Below are 21,668 nucleotides of genomic sequence, written 5' to 3'. Positions count from 1 at the left end.
CACCCAGCCCCTCCAACAACCCAGCCAGGACAGGCTCTGGGGCGTGGCGATGGAGCTGGGCTAAGCCTCCCCCGCCCCACCGCTGCCCCCTCTGCTCCCCAGACAAGTGAGCATCTCATAGCTATTGCCCTGCCTCCCACCGGAGCATCTTTACCTTGGTGGTGCCAGTAGGCGGGGGCGGGCCCAGGACCTCCCGCCAGGACTGGGTCAGCTCCAGGTTCTGAGACATCTCCTGGCTCTCCCCTGCCACCGGGACCCGCTTGCGCTTACTGGCGATAGGAACCGACGGCTGCACGGGCTTGGCAGCCCCAAAATCCTCCATGTCGGCAACCTGTGTGCAGGGGGTGCCCTCCTGGGGCTGGTTGGCGGTGACCTGGGGTGGGAACAAGGGCAGGGGTGGGAACAGACAGGGCCCCACATGGCCTAGGCAAACAGCATCGGCCAGGCCCCCTGCTGTGTCTCAGCCCCACCCCCATTACCTGTCTCTTGCCTTCACTAGTGAACAGCTCGTTGATTTTCTTCTGCTTGTACACGTCATTCTTCTCCAGGAGCTTCTTGTGCAGCCAGTCGGGGTGTCGGACGCGGGGCACGGGGTTCTTCACCTGCAGAGACATGGTCTGTCACGCCAGCCGCAGGGCGAGAGGCCAGGGGCCCAGCCCCCTCCAGGCCCAGCCGCCCCCTCACCTGCTGCAGTGCCGCAGGGATGGTGATGATCTTCTGGATGGTGCTGCCCAGCCTCTCGATGTAGTAGTCCCAGTCCAGGATCTGGTTGCAGGACAGGGGGACAGTTAGCACTGGGGAAGGCAGAGCAGCAGGCTCCCTAGCTACGCCTTGCTGAGAGGCACAGGCGCAGGGAGTCTGGGGCCGCACAGCCCCTCTGTGCCCATGTGCTAGCCACACCCCTCGTCGGGTGCCAGTGATGGGCAGTTGGTACCGGTGTCTCCGGATCACTTACCGTCCGGATGTTGAAGTCCTGCAGGGAGGGGCTCTTCAGCCATTTCCGGAGGTAGTGCTTCCGCACGGTGAGCTCGGCTTGGAAGATGGCCAGCGGGATGGCCCTGGGGCACATGAGAGCACTCATCACCCACTGGGTGCTGGCAGCACAAAACTCCCTCCCCAAGCCTGCAGGGAGGCCGAGGGCCGTCATGGCTCGTCCCCCTCCCCAGAGCATCCTGTTAGGGCTCATTGCAGCAGGCAGGTACAGGCTCCATCTTACCCCCATGCTTTCATTATGGTCTGTCCCCGCCGGCAGAGACTTCTCGCCACAGGCCCTCTGTGGTGAGCCCCAGTGCCTCTCAAAGCAGATTTACCTCTCGGTAACAGGGGACCCTTCCGGTTTCTTGGAGATGATGAATCGACAGCTCAACCCAGCGTCCTTCACCATCTGATCCCCCAGGAACTCGGCCAGGCGCTTGGCCGTGCTGATGGAGGTGGATTTCTGCTCCCCATAATCCTCCAGCTTGCGGGACATGGAGCGGTTCTCGGAAATCAGCTCAAATAACTCAGAGTCCGGCATGTTGGCAGCCTGGGGAGAGAGCGCGTCTGTGGGATCCCTGTTGCTATCAGCTAGTGCTGCAGGAGCATACAGTCCTCTATGGGGGGGAGGCGCTATACGAGCCTCGCTCTGCCACCGAGCTTACAATCTGAGGCATACCGAGAACACACTGACTACAGCTCGGCTCGCTGGTGTGTGTGTGTCTGGGGACAGCCCTGTTTTACACTGTCATGTTATGGCAATTTAGGGCCATTTATCATCCTGATCAGGTCCCTTGGGGACCCTGTGCCCCCTTTGTTTCCTCGGGTCACCCACTCTGCCCAATTGCTTGGCTTTGTCCATGTCAGCACTCGCCGATTCTGACCCAGGGAAGGTGGCCAGACTCCACAGAGCACCATTGGCCACATCCTACCCGGCGAGGGTCCCCACAAAATGAACCCAGTGAGAGCCGAGCAGCACTGCCCTGCCGGGAGAACTCGCAGAAGAATCAGAGCTGCTGCAAAGAGACGTTTACGTAACCTCCCGATTCCATCCTTCGGAAGCGTCTCTTATGGGGCTGGCCAAGGCTGGGTGTGTTCGACTGGGCCTTCCTCCTCCTCCAGGACGCCCAGTCTGACACCACCACTTCCCTGACAACAGCCTGATGTCAAACACAGGGCTCTGACCTCCCTGCAGGATGGGGAGAGGGGAAGCCAGTCTCCTGGCTCTGCCTTGCTACGTGTCTTTGAGACGGTCACTCCCCAGCTATCAAAGAGGGGTGGATGGGAATGACCTAGTGACCCAGCTCTGGGGAGGGGGCTGTACTCATCCCGGGATGGGAGCTGCTGGAGAAGAAGGGCAAATATTAGCCCAACACAGACTACAGCAGCCGCCAAGGGAGTGCCGCAAACACAGGCCACCGACAGGTCCTGTTCTCCTCCGATGTCAGGGGCGGCAGAGAGAACCAAAGCCATAGAGCTGGGATGGCCCTCGGGGAAACAAGGAGACAAGCAGATCGCTGGAGAGAGCATCCATCCTCTCCTTGCTGCTCTCCCTTAGCTCCTGACGGCAGGGCACCAGTGCATCCCTTGTCCTCCCATCCAGGGGGCTGCGCCCATCTCCACTCCTGGGCCCACACTGCAGCACAGAGAAGCAAGAGGCTGGGCACTCACCTTGCTGTAAAGCACATCCAGCCAGTAGTCGGCCACCTTGGCCACCGAGGCATAGACCTCCTCCAGCGTGGTGCCCTTCAGGAAAGCCTCGAACACCGACGACTGGAAGATCTTAACCAGCTGCAGCTCCCCTCGCCGCTTCACTTCAAACCCCTTCAGCTCAGCCAGGGACCCGTCCTCATTGAACACCGCGTACCTGGGAGACAGCGCTCGTGAGAGACCGCCCAGCACTCCAGGGCATGTCCTTTCCCTGCCAGTGGAGATGAGCCTCGCTGTGCTCCTGGACACCCCCAGCCGCATTGCCAGGCTGGCCAAGGACTGGGGTGCTAGAAAATAAATCCAAATTCACGCAGCTCAAAGTCAAGGCGCTGAGCGGTAACAGAGCCCTGCTCCACGGAGCTGCCAGCTGGGAGCGTTTCTCACTGGAACGCTTCAGGCACGGAAGGGCCGTCAGGAGTTATGTGGGACAGAGCAGGCAGGGGGTGGATACTGAATAGGGCACTGCTTCATGCCTAGGGAGCAGGGAGAGGTGGATGGTGAGGAAAGCAGGGCAGAGCTCTGGAGAGCTTCCCGGGGAGGATGAGGAAGCTGCCTGCTTGTGAAGGGGCAGAGGAAGCTGATGGCGCAATCAGGGAGGAGAGATGCTGCAGCATCACTCATTACAAAGACACATCCCTCCAACTGCCAGCCCTGGCTCTCTCTGCAGTTCGCATCCCTGCCCCAGAGAATCACCAGTGCACATGGGTGGACACAAACCGGCTCGAGCCTCCCAGGGCCACGCTCTCCAAGCAAGCTGGGTGCATGGAGCAGAGGTCATGAGTATCCACATCACTCTGAAGATGCCAAAGGAGGGTCAGTCCCACACCAGGGTGTCCAGGGAAGCGTGAATGCAGAGAATTATGGAAGGCCCTCCACCATCCATGTGACTATGGGACATGTTGACAGGGCCTCTGGGCAGCAGCTGGTTCAATGTGTGATAGGCCAAGGTGCCCACCCAGATCAGCAACTGCACCTGCCCCCATCCTGCAGCTACTTGGTCTCAAGGAGCCCAGGGTGCTCGACATCACACTGGTTTCCATGGTGATGGACTGTACCGGAGCTGGATGGAGCGGGAAAAGGCTGCAAGTTACTTGCAAACAGGAACTGAGCGGGGTTGAGCAAGGAGATGGCCCTTCAGTTTAACAGGCATTGGCAGGCCCGACTGCATTCCTGAATATGAAAATGAGATGGGAAGGCAAAGGAGAATTTTACCGTGATGCAAATGCGACACCCACAGCGGGAAAAGAAGATGGCGGGCATGAGAATGGAGTTGCATTGCTGCTAAAGCTGAAGGCAAGCCAGGTTCTTACAGCATTTAGCTTGCTATCTCCTTGTACATCAAAGATGAGATTCAGAATCAAATCTGAGCAGTTACAACAGTACGAATACATCCACCAACCTCAGCAGTGCCCAAGGAAGAAATTGACAAATTTTATAAAGATCTACAGAAAACAATACAAGGAGTTTCAAGAGATTTTAAAGCAAAAGTAGGATCGGACTGGAATTCCTGCGCTGGAGCAATGGGCAAATGCAGATGAAGAAAACAGAGGAGAAGAAAGGCAGAAATTTAGTAGCCTAAGTAACAGCCTGGTGATAACGAACACACTATTTCAACAAAGGTGGTGGCAGAGGAAGTGGACATGGATATCACCTGAGGGGCAAACGAAGAACATGACAGACTTTGTATTTGTGAATTGCAGATATAAATCAAGTGTGGAGATCATCTGAGGCTGTTACCAGATCAGATCATAAATTAGTCCTGGCATCAATAAGGTTGAGGCTGAGAGAAATCGAAGAAGTGCCGAAACCCAAGATCCATGATGCAGACCAATTGAAAGAGCTGGATATCAGGAAAGACTAAAGACGTCATGTGGAAAAACATCACGTCTCTGCTAAAGGAAGAAATGAATGTTGAAGAGACATGGGAACCGTGTACAAAATGGGATTATGAAAGTGGGTGAATACGTGTTGGGCTGCAAGGCAGATGAAATGCTGCAGTGCAGTGACAAGCGTAGGAAGCTAAGGGAGAATGAAAAGGATGATGTAAGTATAAGAGCCGAGTACAGTTGGCTGACCAGAGAGACAAAACAGGAAGCAAAGAGACAGAAGCAACTGGAGAAGAGAACAATGTAAGGAAGCAGAAGAATCCATGAAGAGAAATGTGACACAGGTGTTATATTTCAATACAAGAGAAATTAGTACTATGGGGGACAGATGAGATGAAGATGTCGGCAGTGAAAGACAAGTGTGGAACAGTAACTGGGGGTGAATAAGCAAAGAGTAAGCGATGGAAAGAACACTTTGAAGAGCTGTACCACGTGCAGAACACGTGGGGGAAACCTCCTGGAGAAGCTGCTCAGCACAAACCAGGGAGAACAGATGCTAGAATTCTTAGAAGTAGCAAAAGATCTTGATAGGCAGTTTGAAAAGGAAAAAGGTGCCAACGTAAGCTCAGAGCTGCTGCAAGCAGGCAAGGAACACACGGTAAAGGCGATGCACAAGCCAGGCACAGGTCTACATGCAGCAAGTGCCAAGTGAACGGGGAGAAATGATAATAGGACTGATATGAGTCAGTGGAGCAATGACAGAAGAACCAGCTCATTGAGTGTGCCAGGAAAGCATTCCCCAACGCACTGCAGACGAGAACAAAGTTGTCTATGGAAGCAGCGCTTGCAGAGAAATGGGCTGGATTTCAACCAGGATGAATGAAGCACAATAGATCAGTTATTTGTGACGAGACAGATATCAGACAAGTACCTAGAACACAGCCATATCTGCCACAACAGACTTCAGAGTCTTTTGATTGCATTTGGCAGAGGGTTATGGCAAGCTGTGAGAACGTGTGGCATCCATGAAGAATGGAGCAAACATCCACAGCAAGTTTTTGCGTGTGGTGAGAGCAGAAAAGAAGCAGATGGAATGGTGCAGGGCATCTGTAGAAGCGAGACAAGGATGGACACTCTCATCAGATCTTGGTACTAGATGCAGTCATGGCTGTAGCACTGACAGATGAAATGGGAGGAGTCATGTTACATGGTAGGACAGTGCGTAGCCTTCAATTCGTGGAGGATACTGACTCACAGCATTGACCTAGGATGATTTATAGAGAATAAGCAATGAGGTCAGCTGGGACAGCAGAACATTTGGATTGAAGATCAGCATGGAGAAGACTGGAAGACAAGAGAAAGAGGTAAAGATCAAACTTGGAGAAAGAACTAGAACAAACAGTGTATCTTGGAGGACTAGTATTGAAGAACGGGATTTGGGAAGATAACAAGAAGACTGTCTAGCTGTTACCACATTGAGATTACCCTTCTGCAAGATCTAGAGTTAAGACATTTTGATAAAAGCAGAAGTCAACGTATCTGAGGCTCCCTCATGCCAATACTGCTGGAGTATGAGAAAAGCCGATGAACAAAAGATCTTGACTGCAGAAATGAACTGGCTGAGGAGAAAACGGAAAAGTGCAGAAAACAAAGAAATAACGCTGTTACAGAAGATTCAAGAAAGACGACGACGGTTTGGACACCTCAAGAAGGATACCGCACATGGGGATACGTACCAGAGTGTAAGGAACTAGAAACACAGAGGAAGACCAAGGATGCATTGGATAGACACGGTGAAGAATGACACGGAACAGAGAGGATTAAAGATCACCAAAGCCATGAAGCCGGTACAAGACAAAGTGGTGGAAAGACCTCATTTGGGCCCTGTTGCTGCTGAGCTGGCAGATGGGAAATCCAGGAGAAGAACTGCCACAGCACATCTCTGGGGCCAGGTTAGTGGGATTCAAACAAGGATCAGATATTTGTGTGGCTCAGGAGAACAGCAGAGTTACAGGGAATTGGAAGGGATCTAAGCCAAAGGCTCTGAGCCACGCTCTCCTCACTGGGAAGGAGTATTTCATAACTGCACGTTGTGATGGAACACACAGACGGGATATTTATACATACAGAGAACATGAAAAGGTGGAAGTATGCATACCAACAGGCAGAGTCTAATCAATTGAGATGAGCTATCATTAGCAGGAGGAAAAAAACTTTTTGAAGTGATAATTAAGATGGCCCATAGAAGGTGTGAGTTCTCCTCACACCTTCTATGGGCCATCTTAATTATCACTTCAAAAAGTTTTTTTCCTCCTGCTAATGATAGCTCATCTCAATTGATTAGACTCTGCCTGTTGGTATGCATACTTCCACCTTTTCATGTTCTCTGTATGTATAAATATCCCCTGTCTGTGTGTTCCATTCTATGCATCCGAAGAAGTGAGCTGCAGCTCACGAAAGCTCATGCTAAAATAAATTTGTTAGTCTTTAAGGTGCCACAAGTACTCCTGTTTTTTTTTGCGGATACAGACTAACACAGCTGCTACTCTGAAACCTGCACGTTGTGAGTTTCCTTGCTCTGTCCTCTGAAGGACACTAGACTAGATGGGTCACTGGTTTAAGCCCATCCGGCCATTCCTACGCTCCCAGGTTTTCAGTGGGGTTGCCTGGGCTGCAAGTCAAGGGAGAATCAGGTCCAACATAACTCAAAAGATTCTGTGGCTGTAACATGGAGGCTGCTCAGTTCAATCTCTGCCAGCAAACGTACGAGCTAAGGCTGCCCCAGCAATGCTAGGCACTCTTCTGGCCTACTGGCACATTTGACACATTCCTGGGGGTGAACCAGAGTTAACAGTAGAAGATGCTCCCTAGGCCGGGCTCACACTCCTGTACTGCTGGTGAAGTCAGTTCAGCCTCATTCACATTGCAGCTGGAATCTGGACTGCTGCATTTCCTGCGTTCTGTGCAGTGCTGAGCAGGTAAGGAAGCAGGGACTGGCTTGCTTCACGCCCTATCAGACTAGGAGAGCGCAAACAGCCAACCTGCCCACCTCCCCCTGAGCAAAGTGACACTCACCGTTTCTTCAGTTTCTTGCCCTCCTCCTTGGAGGCTGGGAGGATCATGGCCAGGTACGGCCCATCCACTTCAAAGAAGATGCTGTTCTCTGAGCGGGTAACGTAGGTGAGCGAAGCCGGGTCCACGAGCTCCTGGTACTGATCATTTGTGAAGCCTTCCTGTAAACACAGCGTCATGGGACCACTTCACTGCACTGCTGGCTTGGCAATCTGCGGGGTGAAAGGGGGACATTCCCCCAACACACCCACCGGGACTGACCCCCAAGTACCCGCTGCTCCCACAAATGAGCAGGGAAGGACAGCAAACACTCTCTGCTCCCTCACCAGGGTAATGGGCACCAGCCTGGCTCCCCACAGACAAGCCACACTCCCACGGCCCTAGGTGGAGCATCGACCTGCTAGCCAGCTGAGATGTCTGACTGAGTTTTGCCTCCTGATCTGCACTTCAGCAGGACACAACATAAAAGCTTTACAAAGCACCTCACTCTGGTTCCAGCCAGTGGGGGGCTGGCACGGGGCGGGCTGGACAAACAGCAGCAGGGTGTGCTGGGTTTGGACCAGAGGAGGAGAGGGTGGCAGAGAGCTTGTTAAAGTGGCTGTCCTGACAGAGGCTTTAGCGAGGCAGTAATGGGGGTGTAGGCAGCCGTCAGCCCCCCGCTGTGTTACAGCAAGGAGCAGAGGTGGGCATGTGCATGCCAGTTGCTGAAGCCAGGCTCTACGCTGGCACCTGGCAGGGCATTGCACGGGTCCCTGGGGTCATGGCGCCACTCAGCCAGCGTGCACAGACTGAAGGGAGCGTGTGCACACACATGCACGCACCAATCCTGGGCTCCTGCCCTCTATGAGCTGGTATCTGCACCGCGCTGCGGGGTTCTGGGACTCTCTCCCCGACCCTCAAGGTGCCAAGCTTGTGCTAATGACTCCCCAGGTCGGCACTGGGCAAGCAGCAAGTGAGGCTCCACCAAGGGCCTGTTCATTCGCGGTGAGACAGTACTGGAACAGACGCTGCCCTCTGGGGGGCCCCAGACACCTGTAATTCCCAACGAAGGCAGAGCAGCCTTCACTGGCTCCACGCATGGGTGAAGGCCAAGATCACTCTCCCCTTTGGGAGAGCAGGTCCGCTGGAGTCTCCTCTCCTGTCCTCTCTCCACCCCCTCCCAGCTGGTCTACGCTGGGGCTGGATTTACCTTCACCAGGATGTTCAGCATGGCACCGGGATAGGAGATTGTCACCTTGGGCTTCTTTGCATTGGTCGATTTGATGACAAAGTTTTCTGGGAAGCTGTTGGGAAGGACGCACCAGATTCCGTCCGTGTCCAGCTCCAGCGGCCTCCTAGGAAGGGAGAGCACAGCTTGGCAGAGGGAACGGCAGGGCCTTTCTGCAGCTGGATGGAAGAACCTGCAGGTGGCAGAGCCTTTGTTTCCCGCATCTTGCCCATGATTCACAAGCCCTCATGCCACGTGTCCCACCGGGGCAGTCCTGCAGCCAAGACCTCTCCCCCAATCCTCCCACAAGCCCAAGCCCTGGGTCATTTACCCCCTCCGGCACTTACCCAATCTGCTCGATCAGCTCCCTGGCCTGGGTGATGATGTTTGCTCCAGTGAAGCAGACAATCCCGGCCATCTCCATGGAGTACCAGCGGGCCCTGGCGGAGAGAGGGGCCAGGTATGAACAGGGGCTGGCAGCGAGCTCATGCCAACCTTTGGGAAAAGGGCCTGGCAAGGAGCCCCAGAAGGGAAGGTCGAAGAGCAAGAGAGTGACGCCCAGTGATGGGTTGTATCCCCTTCCCCTCCCGTCTCTTGTCTGGTTAGGCTGGAAGCTCTTCGAGGCAGGGACTGTCTATTGCTGGTTGTTCAGGGCCCAGCACAAGGGGTCTTGCTCTGGGTTGGCCTCTGCGGGCTGCCATAAGAACAGCAGTAAGGGGAGTGGTACAGGGATCACTCACAGGCTTGGAAACCAGCGAGGAGCTGGGGAAGCAGGAGGCAGAATCACAAGAGTGACCCTCTCTCCTGCAGCCTCTCCCAGCAGGGGTCTGGCAGGGAGGAGCGTGTGTCTAGCTCCCCGAGGAGAGGGCTGCAGGCAGCACCCACCCTTTGCGCATCACGTAGCCGTAGAAGGAGTTGAGGATACACTTATGTGCCAGCTGCAAGGAGTCGTACAGGATCTCCATGTTCTTGCAGCGTTTCACTTCGGTGGCGTCTCCCATCTCTGTGGCAGCAGACAGCTTCTTCTTCCACACCTGAGCGAGACAGACAGACAGCCGCACACAGGTCAGAATGCTCCCGCCCAGGCACTACAGACATTAGCAGTGTTCAGTTATTTCCCAAGATAACAGCCCCCAGTACGGCATGGGTGCGCCAGGATCAATTGCTTAGACGCTACATTCCTTACACCTGGACCTAGGGAACAAGATCTCATGCTAGATGGAGAGGTGCTTTCCTGCTTCCCGCTCGGCTCTGAAGGACGCGCTCCTCACAGACGTCACACAGCAGCCGAGCTACCTCCGATCAGCTCTGCCCCCATCTCACTGCACAGATGGCAGCAAGCTGTGCAGCGGGAGGAGACAGGATAAAATCCAACAGCAGAGCCATGTGGGTTGGCAAAGGAAAAGATGGTTTGGGCCTTTGCGGAGCCGTTCTGGAGACAGACTCAAGGGTCTTTTGTTTTTTCCTACATGCATTAGGGACACCAGGTCCCAACCACCCCAGCAGGGGACCCGACTGGCATTGGGACGGACGGTGACACACAAGAGGCTGACAGCTGAGCTGCAGCTCTCTGGGCCCGAAGCGTCTTAGGCAGCGCATGGCTCAGCAAAGGGAATAAAACCAATCGATGGGCTTTGATTCCCAGCTCCCATCTCTGGGCCATTCCCTTCGACAAGCACCCACAGCCCAGCCCCCATCTCCCGTAGCTGGGACTCCACAGCCAGCTCACCCCAGCGCCTACAGGAAAATTCCTCTTGCTGTTTTGCTCTGCTGCAGCGTTTCCCTGCCTCCAGGGAGGAGGGGAGCCGATCCCGGTCCCCTTTAGAGCAGTTTGTACGCTTAGGGTCCCCCTCTCCCTCAGCCAGCTCTCAGCCTTCCCCTCCCAGCCCGGCCCTAGTCTGCAGTCCTCTCACCTCACGGCTGTCTCGGTTTAATGTGAACCCAAGGCAAGGAAACAGGATGCCTGGGTGCAGGATTGACTAAATCCCAGCTGAACTAAACATGCAGCCACTCAGCTCACTGGTGTAGCAAGTGATTGGGTCTTGGAGCTGTTCATGCCTCACCACTGCTGCTTACTGAGTAAAATGGATCAATGGGGAGACCCCGGTGAGTCCCCTCGGCCCTCCCAGAATTGCCACATGGAGGGACCCGTCTCTGTTCTGAGCTTGGGTCTGATTCAGCAAGCCGGCCTCAGAGCTCCTGAGCACAGCTGCTCATGCTCAGCTTCTGGAAGCAGAGATCAGCTCTTCCAGGAAAAGGGCATTCGTGGCTCCCCCAGTGACACCCAGGGCAGAGGGATCCGACCGCCACACCTTGTGCAGGCCCTTGAACTCGTAGCGCCGGTCTCTGAAGGCTCGCACGGTGTCCACGTAGAACGAGTTCTCCCGCTGGCAGATGGTGGTGACGCGCTCCTCCACCTTGGTGACGTGCAGCTTCTTATAGGCCTTGCGGCAGTAATCTGTGCCGGAGAGAACAGAAGCAGCTTAGCCAGAGACCAGCGTGCCCACACGGACGCTCACCGACTGGTGGGCACAGGAGGATGGCGGTAGCAGCTAAGCTTTGCCCGGGGCAGGCCATAACAGCAGGGAGAAACAGCTCCTGCCAACACAGGGGTCAGGATGGGGGGCATACAAGAAGAGTGATGGTGCTCTCCTCACGCTCCACCCTCAAACCCAGGCTCCACCTACAGCCCCAGAATAGGGCGATGGGTTTGCTAAACAGTGCCTCCCAAGCAGTAAAAACGCTCACGGTGTTGACATTGCTGTTCATCATTAGGTTTCAGAGTTACAACTCATCTGAGATGAATGGGGCTGTTCATGTCTCAGAGAGAATCCAAAGCGCTCTCCACAGACTACAGCAGGGAGCCTTGGAGGGTTTTCTTCACAACCCAAAGGGCTAGAAACTCACTGCCCAGCCCCACTGGGGACCTCAGAAGAGAGCTGGCGTACAGCCTGCTGAGAGCAGACGTGATCTGTCCTGGCACACAACGTAACTCCAACTTCAGCAGCTAGGAAGAAGCAGCCGGTTACAAGAACACTCAGCACATGGGCAGAGGAGGGTGTATGATGACAGGTGGAAGGGTGAAAGCCAGTTGTGCCTGCGTAGCCAGTGTCTACGTTACAAGCTGGCAGTGCGTCATCCCTTAGAGCCGCAGATTGTCCCAGCATGGACTAGGCAAACAGGGGGAGTTAATCTGGAGAAATATCTTCAGGGGAAGTGACCCTTCAGCACCCTGATGGAGCAAACCGAACCACACGGTACCACGCCCTCAGAGTCCAGTAAATGTCATTTTAAGCTCGTTCTCACCTGCCAGTCGCTTCTTCTCAAACTTGGCCTGTTCCTCACGGGACAGCTGGTGAAAAGCACGGGGCGGGCCGTCCGGGTAGAGCGGGGGCAGCTTCTCTGACTCCAGCTGCTGCTGGATGCGGTGGTACTCGCTGCGGCTCGCAGGCACTGCAAGGGAAGGACAGCCATGAGCACGTCTGAGCAGGAGTCGGGGGAGGACTGTTCCTAGGCCAGGCTCCAGGGTCTCCCTGCAGCGTAGCACAGCAAAGGGACCTCTGCAAGCAGAGCAACACTCACTGAATTCCCCTCTCCACTGCCAGGTCATCCGGCGCTGGCAATTGGCACCGGGCTTGTTAAAGTCACAGGCAGCGCATGTGGCCTCATCCACCATTGCCGAGGGCTGGAGAGAAAGAGAGAGAGAGAGAGAGATCAGAGAACCTGGCTCTACCCCCGGCTTGGCCTACAGTCCAGGCCTCTAGCAACTGGGTTCAGAGCTCTGCCTCCTCAGAGGCCTCTCTCCTCTGACCCGCTGGCAGCCGTAGGTATAGCAGGCCCTTCCAAATGCCCGACTGGGCGTCACTACCCAGCCCTGCTTCCGCACTTCCTCCTGAGCAGGGAGTTTGCTCTCGCTGGCTGGGAAGCAGGCAGTGTCTTTGAGTCCTGTCCCACTGGGATGCGAACCCAGGAGGAGGCAGCCTGCTACCCACCTGCAGCCTGTTTGTAAGGATGATGTTGGGGTACATGGCCCCCACGTCCAGATGGTAGATGAGGGGACACTCGATCCGGTTAGGAATGTCCTTCAGGGAGTTCAGCTTGACTTTGATTTCATCACACACCTGTGGTGAGGGGAAGAGGCAGAAACCAGACAGGAATGAATCAGCAATTGAGCTGAGCATGCAGCACGGCCTCCCCTCCACAGGGACAGGTACTCAACCTTCCCATGACCACAAAGCGCACGAGGACCCGGAGTAAGAGCCAATGGAGCACGAAGCTTAGAATGAGCTGCATTTTGATCTTCACCAGCACTGATTTCCCTTAGCCTGTCACAGGAGACTGTTTCTGATGTCAACTATTTCATACAAGGGAATGGGGCCAGGCACAGGTGGGGAAGGAGGGAACTCGGGGCTAAAAGAACAATAGCTAAAGGGGAGCGGTTGTATGATGCTAACACACACAAACAGGAGATGGGCTTGTCTAGAGAAATTCCACGTATTACCCCCTACAGGCCCCAAGCCGTGCCACACTCCACGTAGGCAGGAATCAGGCCTAGGTCCAAGCTACCTCCTGGAAGTTGGTGACTTGATCCAGTGGCAAACCCTCCTCCTCCTCGATGGCATGCCGGAGGGTCTTCTCCACGCGCTGCAGCAGGAAGTCGAAGGCAACAGGGTTCTGAGGGGACATGGGAATGACAGTAACTATGAGGCTGACTCCAGCTCCTCTCACCCGACTTCCCTCCCTGGCCGGGGGGAGGAAAGCAACTACAAACTCCTCCCGAGCTGTCCGTTTCTGGGCCTAGGACAACGGAAGGCATCCATGACACAAGCCACTCTCCCCACTAACCTACGGCTTACTCTAGGGGGTGTTTCCCTCCCCTTGGTAAGGGCCACACATTTGCCTGTGATGAGGAGACAAAATCCAATCCTTTTGGCTTGGCTGGTTGTTAGTTCCAGCTGGGGAAAGGTTTTTGCCCGTCTGAGCTATGTCTGGATTCAGGAGCCCAGAGCCAGAGGATCCCAGCACAACAGAAAACACGAGGGAAAGTAACTACTAATGGGTGGGGGGCAGATGGGCTCTCTACACCCCAGAGATGGGGGGAGGGAGATCACACCTAGGCTCACACCATTTTAAAGCGGCAGGGGATGTCGCTGCGGAAGACCCCTGACTCTAGCGCCTCCACGTGGCCCCCGACGTAGGTCTCCGAGTCTAGCACGTGCCCATCCTCTGTGAGCTTGTTGAACTCCTGCTCCTGCTTGTTGGGGAAGATAATGTTGGCGTGATAGGCCTGGACCATGAGCAGCGCCTCGCACAGCGTCCCTGAGCCTTTCCGTAGCACCTGCAGGGAGAGACGTGGGGGGAATTGGCGTCAGGACACACGGCCAAGACCGAGCCATGCAGGAACCCAGGGGAGCCAGCCCTGTGTCAGCACCATGTCAGCGAGACAAGGTGCCTGGCTTGGCAACACCCAGCTTGTGGTAACAGTGGGGAGCAGAGAACACCCTGCCCTTAGGAGAGCCTCGCACACTGCACCTATACTAGTGACTGGGAGAGAGCTGTGGCTGGGGCTCACGACAGGCCTACATGGTGTGAACTTGCCCATGCTGCATCTCCAAGCGCTCCCATTGTCACCAGTATTAGAGAGAGACTTCCTCAAAATTGGGGGGAGACTTCCTCAAAATTGCTCCCACAGACAGCTCCCAAAGCTCCCTGAGTGAACCTGGCCCAGGGGAGTGCCCTCCACTGGGTAAACGCCCAGAGCCCTGGGTAACACCGGCGGGAGCCTGATCTGCAGACATCCTGAGCGCTCAGAACTCCAGCTGAAGTCACTGGGAGCTGCCAGTGCTCAGCACGTCTGAGCACTGTCAGAGCCACAGCCCCTATTGATCCTCCCCGCCGAGTCTACTCTCATGCCTCAGCCCCTTGGCAATGGGGACCCTCTGCCAGCACGGCCATGTTCCACCGACACAGAGCACTCAGCTCCTTTGCCTGGCCCAGCCTGGGCTCTGGCTCCTGAGCTCTCACCTCGTCAGGCTCCATGGGGATGATGGTGCACAGGGCGAAGATGAACGGGTGCACGTACTTCATGTACATGTAGTAGGTAGCAACAGCATCGGACACCGAGTAAGTGGCCAGCGTCTGATGGGAAACAGCGAAGAGCTGGATTAGTTCAAGTGGAGCTGAGCACAGGAGTCTAGCAGAGCGACGCCTGCCCCATGCCTGTTCCCCGCTGCACACACCACAGCCCAGGGGGACGTGGGCAACGGGCAGTCACAGACAGTAAAGGCTCTCTATGAGCTGTATGCTCAGAGGCCCCTCAACCCTGAGGGGACGGGGGAAAGGGCCACTTGCCACGTAGCTGCCCATATGCCCCATAGTGCTGGGAGTGGGGAGCTGCTTCCTGTCCACGCGAATGCCCCATAGCTGATGCCCCACCCTGTCCATGTGTACACGGAGCCTTCCCCCCCAGCTGTAGTGGGAGTGAAGCATTGCACATTCTACAGCCCAAGTGCGTCACCCGCTGTAGACAAGTGAGAGGTCCCCTGTTAGTGAAATCACCATGACAGCACCAGGAGGGACCCCCACCCCGCCCCAGCCAGGCTCTGCTGATTACATGGGAACTCCATCCAAGGCTGCCAGAAACAGAGGAGGCCAAAGTGACTCTCCAGCTTCCTTCCATGCTCACTGCATTAGCCGAAGGCATTTATTCCCCCCCCCCCCGCAAGAACTAGCCCAAACGATCAGTGGCTTCCAGGGGCCTGTCTCCTGACCACTGGGTGCAGAAGCTGCAGAGCAGAGAGTACCTGAGGCTCCTCTGTAGCCATCCGGCACATCTCTTCGGGGTCCAGCTCCACCGGGTCGTAACCCAGCTTTGCTTTGGCTGCTGCTTTCAGGTTGTGGCTTCCCACGGGGAGGTAACTGTCTCTCTTCACCCACCTGGGGAAAGGAACCAGAGCGCCAGCCTGTGAACGGAAGCCATGAGCCACCCTGCACCAGGAAACCCTGAACCACATGGGCAGCACCTTGATTACTCAGACAAGTGGGGGGAGGGAGCATGGCCTTCGTTCAAGGTACCAGGAGCCAGCCCTAGTGTGAGGAGGGGCTGGGCATCTCTGCCAGTGCCCTCAATCCTGCTCATCTGCATCCTCTGCGACTCTTAACCCACCCCCCAATCCCAGCACACCTCAGCCCTCCTACTTTAAATCCCTGAGTGAAGGGGACGGGACCCTGGGACTGCCAGCAGGAGGAGAGTGGTTATCCGGACTGTGGATCCGTCCCATAGACCTGGACCGACTAAAACACTCGCTCCCGTTCCAGCTCTCTGTGGAGGATTTGCCTCGCTGCACAAATGCCCCTCCTCCGCCTCTCCTGGGTGCCGGAGCTCAGACTACAGGTGGTCTGTGGTGGGAAGAACACCTCAACAGCCCAACACTGTGGCATTTAATTTCAAAAGGGGGAACTATGCAAAAATGAGGGGGTTAGTTAAACAAAAGTTAAAAGGTACAGTGACTAAAGTGAAATCCCTGCAAGTAGCGTGGGCCCTTTTTAAAGACACCATAATAGAGGCCCAACTTCAATGTATACCCCAAATTAAGAAACACAGTAAAAGAACTAAAAAAGAGCCACCGTGGCTTAACAACCATGTAAAAGAAGCAGTGAGAGATAAAAAGACTTCCTTTAAAAAGTGGAAGTCAAATCCTAGCAAGGTAAATAGAAAGGAGCATAAACACTGCCAAATAACGTGTAAAAATGTAATAAGAAAAGCCAAAGAGGAGTTTGAAGAATGGCTAGCCAAAAACTCAAAAGGTAATAAAATGTTTTTTAAGTACATCAGAAGCAGGAAGCCTGCTAAACAACCAGTGGGGCCCCTTGACGATCGAAATACAAAAGGAGCGCTTAAAGACGATAAAAGTCATTGCAGAGAAACTAAATGGACTCTTTGCTTCAGTCTTTACGGCTGAGGAGGTTAGGGAGATTCCCAAACCTGAGCTGGCTTTTGTAGGTGACAAACCTGAGGAACTGTCACAGATTGAAGTGTCACTAGAGGAGGTTTTGGAATTAATTGATAAACTCAACATTAACAAGTCACCGGGACCAGATGGCATTCACCCAAGAGTTCTGAAAGAACTCAAATGTGAAGTTGCGGAACTATTAACTAAGGTTTGTAACCTGTCCTTTAAATCGGCTTTGGTACCCAATGACTGGAAGTTAGCTAATGTAACGCCAATATTTAAAAAGGGCTCTAGGGGTGATCCCGGCAATTACAGACCGGTAAGTCTAACGTCGGTACCGGGCAAATTAGTCGAAACAATAGTTAAAAATAAAATTGTCAGACACAGAGAAAAACAAACTGTTGAGCAATAGTCAACATGGTTTCTGTAAAGGGAAATCGTGTCTTACTAATCTATTAGAGTTCTTTGAAGGGGTCAACAAACATGTGGACAAGGGGGATCCGGTGGACATAGTCTATTTAGATTTCCAGAAAGCCTTTGACAAGGTCCCTCACCAAAGGCTCTTACGTAAATTAAGCTGTCATGGGATAAAAGGGAAGGTCCTTTCATGGATTGAGAACTGGTTAAAAGATAGGGAACAAAGGGTAGGAATTAATGGTAAATTCTCAGAATGGAGAGGGGTAACTAGTGGTATTCCCCAAGGGTCAGTCCTAGGACCAATCCTATTCAATTTATTCATAAATGATCTGGAGAAAGGGGTAAACAGTGAGGTGGCAAAGTTTGCAGATGATACTAAACTGCTCAAGATAGTTAAGACCAAAGCAGATTGTGAAGAACTTCAAAAAGATCTCACAAAACTAAGTGATTGGGCAACAAAATGGCAAATGAAATTTAATGCGGATAAATGTAAAGTAATGCACATTGGAAAAAATAACCCCAACTATACATACAATATGATGGGGGCTAATTTAGCTACAACGAGTCAAGAAAAAGATCTTGGAATCATCGTGGATAGTTCTCTGAAAATGTCCACGCAGTGTGCAGAGGCAGTCAAAAAAGCAAACAGGATGTTAGGAATCATTAAAAAGGGGATAGAGAATAAGACTGAGAATATATTATTGCCCTTATATAAATCCATGGTACGCCCACACCTCGAATACTGTGTACAGACGTGGTCTCCTCACCTCAAAAAAGATATTCTAGCACTAGAAAAGGTTCAGAAAAAGGCAACTAAAATGATTAAGGGTTTGGAGAGGGTCCCATACGAGGAAAGATTAAAGAGGCTAGGACACTTCAGCTTGGAAAAGAGGAGACTAAGGGGGGATATGATAGAGGTATATAAAATCATGAGTGATGTGGAGAAAGTGGATAAGGAAAAGTTATTTACTTATTCCCATAATACAAGAACTAGGGGTCACCAAATGAAATTAATAGGCAGCAGGTTTAAAACAAATAAAAGGAAGTTCTTCACGCAGCACACAGTCAACTTGTGGAACTCCTTACCTGAGGAGGTTGTGAAGGCTAGGACTATAACAATGTTTAAAAGGGGACTGGATAAATTCATGGTGGCTAAGTCCATAAATGGCTATTAGCCAGAATGGGTAAAAATGGTGTCCCTAGCCTCTGTTCGTCAGAGGATGGAGATGGATGGCAGGAGAGAGATCACTTGATCACTGCCTCTTAGGGTCACTCCCTCTGGGGCACCTGGCACTGGCCACTGTCGGTAGACAGATACTGGGCTAGATGGACCTTTGGTCTGACCTGGCTGTTATGTTCTTATGAATGTCATCACCTGCCTGCTAGGCAATGGGCTGAGAACAACCCCTCTGGGACTTGTCAGCCAAGCCAGAACGCTAGCAGATATCTCCTGAGTTGCCAGGTCCAGGCCTTAGCTTGCTGCACTACCCAGGCCCTAGCATACCCAGCACTGGACATAGAACAGCCAAATAACAGACTGACCCACCAATGCAACGAGGCACCATGCATGAAGCCAGCGAGCAACACCTCCCAAGGGGCAGCTCACTGGCCAGTGTTCACGCTCCTCCGGGAACAGGCACTTTACAATCCCAGAGCCACAGGTGCACAGAAGGGAGGCAGCATCTGGTACCTTAGACAGTCCATGTGGATGCACTGGGAGGCTTTGTACTCCCCTTGGCTGTCCTTCTGGAATCCGATCTCTTGGTACATATTGATTCCATGCACTGCTGCTCTGGCTTCCACAAAGGGCCTGGGGAGAAGGCGGAGCATAGTACAGAGGGGACACAAACACAGGCACCTTCACCCCTCCTCCCCTGGAGAAGTGCTTTCAAACCTGGCTTCCTTTATGGACCATGTAAGCCAGAGCTCCTCCCTGCCCCCTTCCCTTCCCTTCCCCTCGGCACAGCGTTACGCAGAGGATGGGCACAGCTACTCAGTGACGTTCTGTATCTGAATGCAGGACTCAATGATCAGCCAACCCAAGCTGCATAGAGCCCCCCACTGCTCTGCTCCCCCAGCTCACTCTGCAGTTTCCTCTCTGTTCACTGCCCCACCAGTTTTGGGAGCAGCAGCACGTAAACATGGTGGTGTTTACACCAGAGACAAGATGCGGCTGTGCAGATGGCAGAGCAGGGCTTGGAAAGCCAGAAGTAACTAGATTGGAAAGTCCAGGGTCACTGCTTCAAAGCCAGGAGCCTGAGAGACGCAGCTCTGCACCCCACCTCCCCCACATCGCAGGGCTCTGTAGTCTGGGACCCATTGGCTTTGATCAGTCCCACAGCACGGAGAAAGAGCTCTTCAGAGAGGGTGTTCCAGACATAGAGTGGCTGGATACTCAACATGGATCAAAACAGCCTTGCACAGTCACCTTGTGACTCCCTGGAAATGAAGGAGGGACACATGGTCTAGTGCCTGCTCCTGCTCCCAGCTAACTTTTGCCCTATGGTTTCCACTTCCATCCTTACCAGTCAAAGAAGTCCCCATTGTAAGTGACCATGATGGTGGGTTTAGTCTCCTGGACATGTTCAAACCACCTCTGGATTAAATGGGCCTGGATTTAAGAGAAAGGTGAGATGTGGATATAACGTAACCAACCCTCTGCTTTCCTTCTCGCAGAACCTGATCTGCTCTAGTGTGACTAAACACAGGAAACCAAACCTGTTCATGTGTTGTGACCGACACTACGATCACATTGTAATCCCCAAAGGAAGCAGCCAACTCTCTGGCCTGCCTAGACCTGGGTGGATGACGGGTAGCAATTTGAATCTCATCTTCCAAACTGAACCTACTCACCTCATCCGGCTCGTTAAAGACGCAAAAGGGACCCTCGTACTCCGGCTTGGGAGTAAACTCAAAATCTTCAATATCCTCAGAGACGATCTCCCTGTTTGTGATCAGGTAGCCCTAGGAGGCAGCAAAGGAGAAGGGATAGTGAACGAGGGCACCGCAGGTGCAGGGTACTTGGGGAGAGCTCCACAGAGCCAGCTTGGCCAGTCCTTGGGGCTGAAGATGCTGGTGGTGCATCAGCCAGTGCAATCACCGATTGTTTTGGCCAGACGAGGACCCTGTGTCTGTCACCAGGCTTGAGGGACTGGGAGGAGACAATGGTGGAGAGCCCTGGATTTTCCTCACACTCTCCCACATATTGCTGCTTATCCAAAGGGGGGGCCCCCTAGCCCCAGATGGGAGGAGGGCAAGGCTTTGTAAGAGAAGACTGAAAGGAAAGCCCTTAGGAACCCTGCAGTCTCTGGTGTAGATATTAGTTTCACTCCCTGAGCCATTCCATAGACCTGAGCAACATGCAATGAGACAAAAAGGAGATAAGTTGGCTGAAGTCACGGGTGGGCTCGGAGCCTGGCTCTGCTGCTGGAGTGTGTGGAGGCAGCAGCCCTGGCTGGACAGTTACCTGGCCATCAATCATGTAGGAGATCATCATGATCTGGTCTGTCTCTGCATCAGGGAACTTCAGGGGGAGCTTGGTGGTTTCAATGTCAAAGGCCAGTACAACAGGATCCTGAAAGAGACCCACATGTCAAGGGCAGCATGAGGGATCCAGACAATGTGATTCCAGGCTAGTGCAGGCAGAGATAATGTGCCAACCGAGTGAAGTGAGGCAGAAACACTGCTTGATCACATCACCTCCTAATCAACCCAAGCCGCTACCTCGAGCCCATTCTCTAACCTTGCACCATGATCCCTCTGGAGCCTGTGGTACAAGACCAGCCACGTTTGGGAAAACCTCACCACTTCACTGGTGGAAGCCAACTTCAAGCAGAGAATAACCAGCCACGCAGGAGAGGCACAGACTGCCCCACCCTAATCGGAGCACTCACCGGTCGCTCCACCAGGTCATCTCGGCGAGTGATTTCCGGAGGGTAGATGCTGCCCCGATAGCGGACATTGTACCAATGAGCCTGTCGCAGCAGGAGAGAATCAGAGGAGCTGCGTTAACACGGCATCTCCGAATGCCATGTGCTGGGTGTTGAACTGACACCTAATACAGTCATCCATCTGAAAGAAGGGCAGCATGGGCTAAGCGGCCAGAGCAGGGGGCTGGGCGTTAAGGATCCCAGTTCTGTCACTGGATCAAGTTGTGGCCTTGGGCAAGCCACTTAGCTGCTGTGCCTCAGTTTCCACAGCTGAGAAACAGGACTAACAGTAATCGCCTACATCACAGAGACTGACTCATCGCCATGGAGACTCTTGGATGGATGAGAGACAAAGAATTTCCATCACCTCTGCCCCTCAAGGGCACAGCGCTAGAACAAACGTGCTACCCCCTCCTGGCTTCTTCACTCACCACATGAATCTTCAGGTCGATGGACAGGCGGATGTGGTACGGCACGTCGTACTCCCGCATGTCCACTATGTTGTCCATCTGGTTGACAGTCTTCTTCGAGGGCCCCTCATCATCCATGGTCAGGCTGCCACCGACTAGAGCACTGCCAG

General features: G+C 53.7%; 1 protein-coding gene across 2 annotated transcripts in view; it reads right to left on the bottom strand.

Moving 5' to 3' along the window:
• The window catches only part of POLE (DNA polymerase epsilon, catalytic subunit), a 40,246-nt gene that overhangs the window by 14,099 nt on the left and 4,479 nt on the right, over positions 1-21,668 (bottom strand). The window contains exons 7-30 of one of the 2 annotated variants that reach the window (XM_044990028.1): positions 21,520-21,661; positions 21,053-21,133; positions 20,626-20,733; positions 20,013-20,123; positions 19,685-19,770; positions 18,850-18,969; positions 15,594-15,726; positions 14,815-14,928; positions 13,916-14,128; positions 13,357-13,464; positions 12,783-12,911; positions 12,373-12,475; positions 12,097-12,243; positions 11,103-11,248; positions 9,676-9,824; positions 9,138-9,230; positions 8,773-8,917; positions 7,587-7,744; positions 2,647-2,842; positions 1,311-1,525; positions 956-1,058; positions 685-765; positions 480-602; positions 155-373 (exon numbers count right to left, since the gene is read on the bottom strand). In XM_044990028.1, coding sequence (XP_044845963.1) covers positions 155-373; positions 480-602; positions 685-765; positions 956-1,058; positions 1,311-1,525; positions 2,647-2,842; positions 7,587-7,744; positions 8,773-8,917; positions 9,138-9,230; positions 9,676-9,824; positions 11,103-11,248; positions 12,097-12,243; positions 12,373-12,475; positions 12,783-12,911; positions 13,357-13,464; positions 13,916-14,128; positions 14,815-14,928; positions 15,594-15,726; positions 18,850-18,969; positions 19,685-19,770; positions 20,013-20,123; positions 20,626-20,733; positions 21,053-21,133; positions 21,520-21,661 — 3,223 coding nt within the window. The remainder of the gene's footprint in view (positions 1-154; positions 374-479; positions 603-684; positions 766-955; positions 1,059-1,310; positions 1,526-2,646; positions 2,843-7,586; positions 7,745-8,772; positions 8,918-9,137; positions 9,231-9,675; positions 9,825-11,102; positions 11,249-12,096; positions 12,244-12,372; positions 12,476-12,782; positions 12,912-13,356; positions 13,465-13,915; positions 14,129-14,814; positions 14,929-15,593; positions 15,727-18,849; positions 18,970-19,684; positions 19,771-20,012; positions 20,124-20,625; positions 20,734-21,052; positions 21,134-21,519; positions 21,662-21,668) is intronic. The other variant, XM_044990029.1, reaches the window with a different exon arrangement.

Source organism: Mauremys mutica, chromosome 16, assembly GCF_020497125.1.
Source record: "Mauremys mutica isolate MM-2020 ecotype Southern chromosome 16, ASM2049712v1, whole genome shotgun sequence".
Taxonomy (NCBI): domain Eukaryota; kingdom Metazoa; phylum Chordata; order Testudines; family Geoemydidae; genus Mauremys; species Mauremys mutica.
The sequence above is the reverse complement of the archived record's forward strand: the minus strand, read 5'-3'. Positions and strand labels throughout refer to the sequence as shown.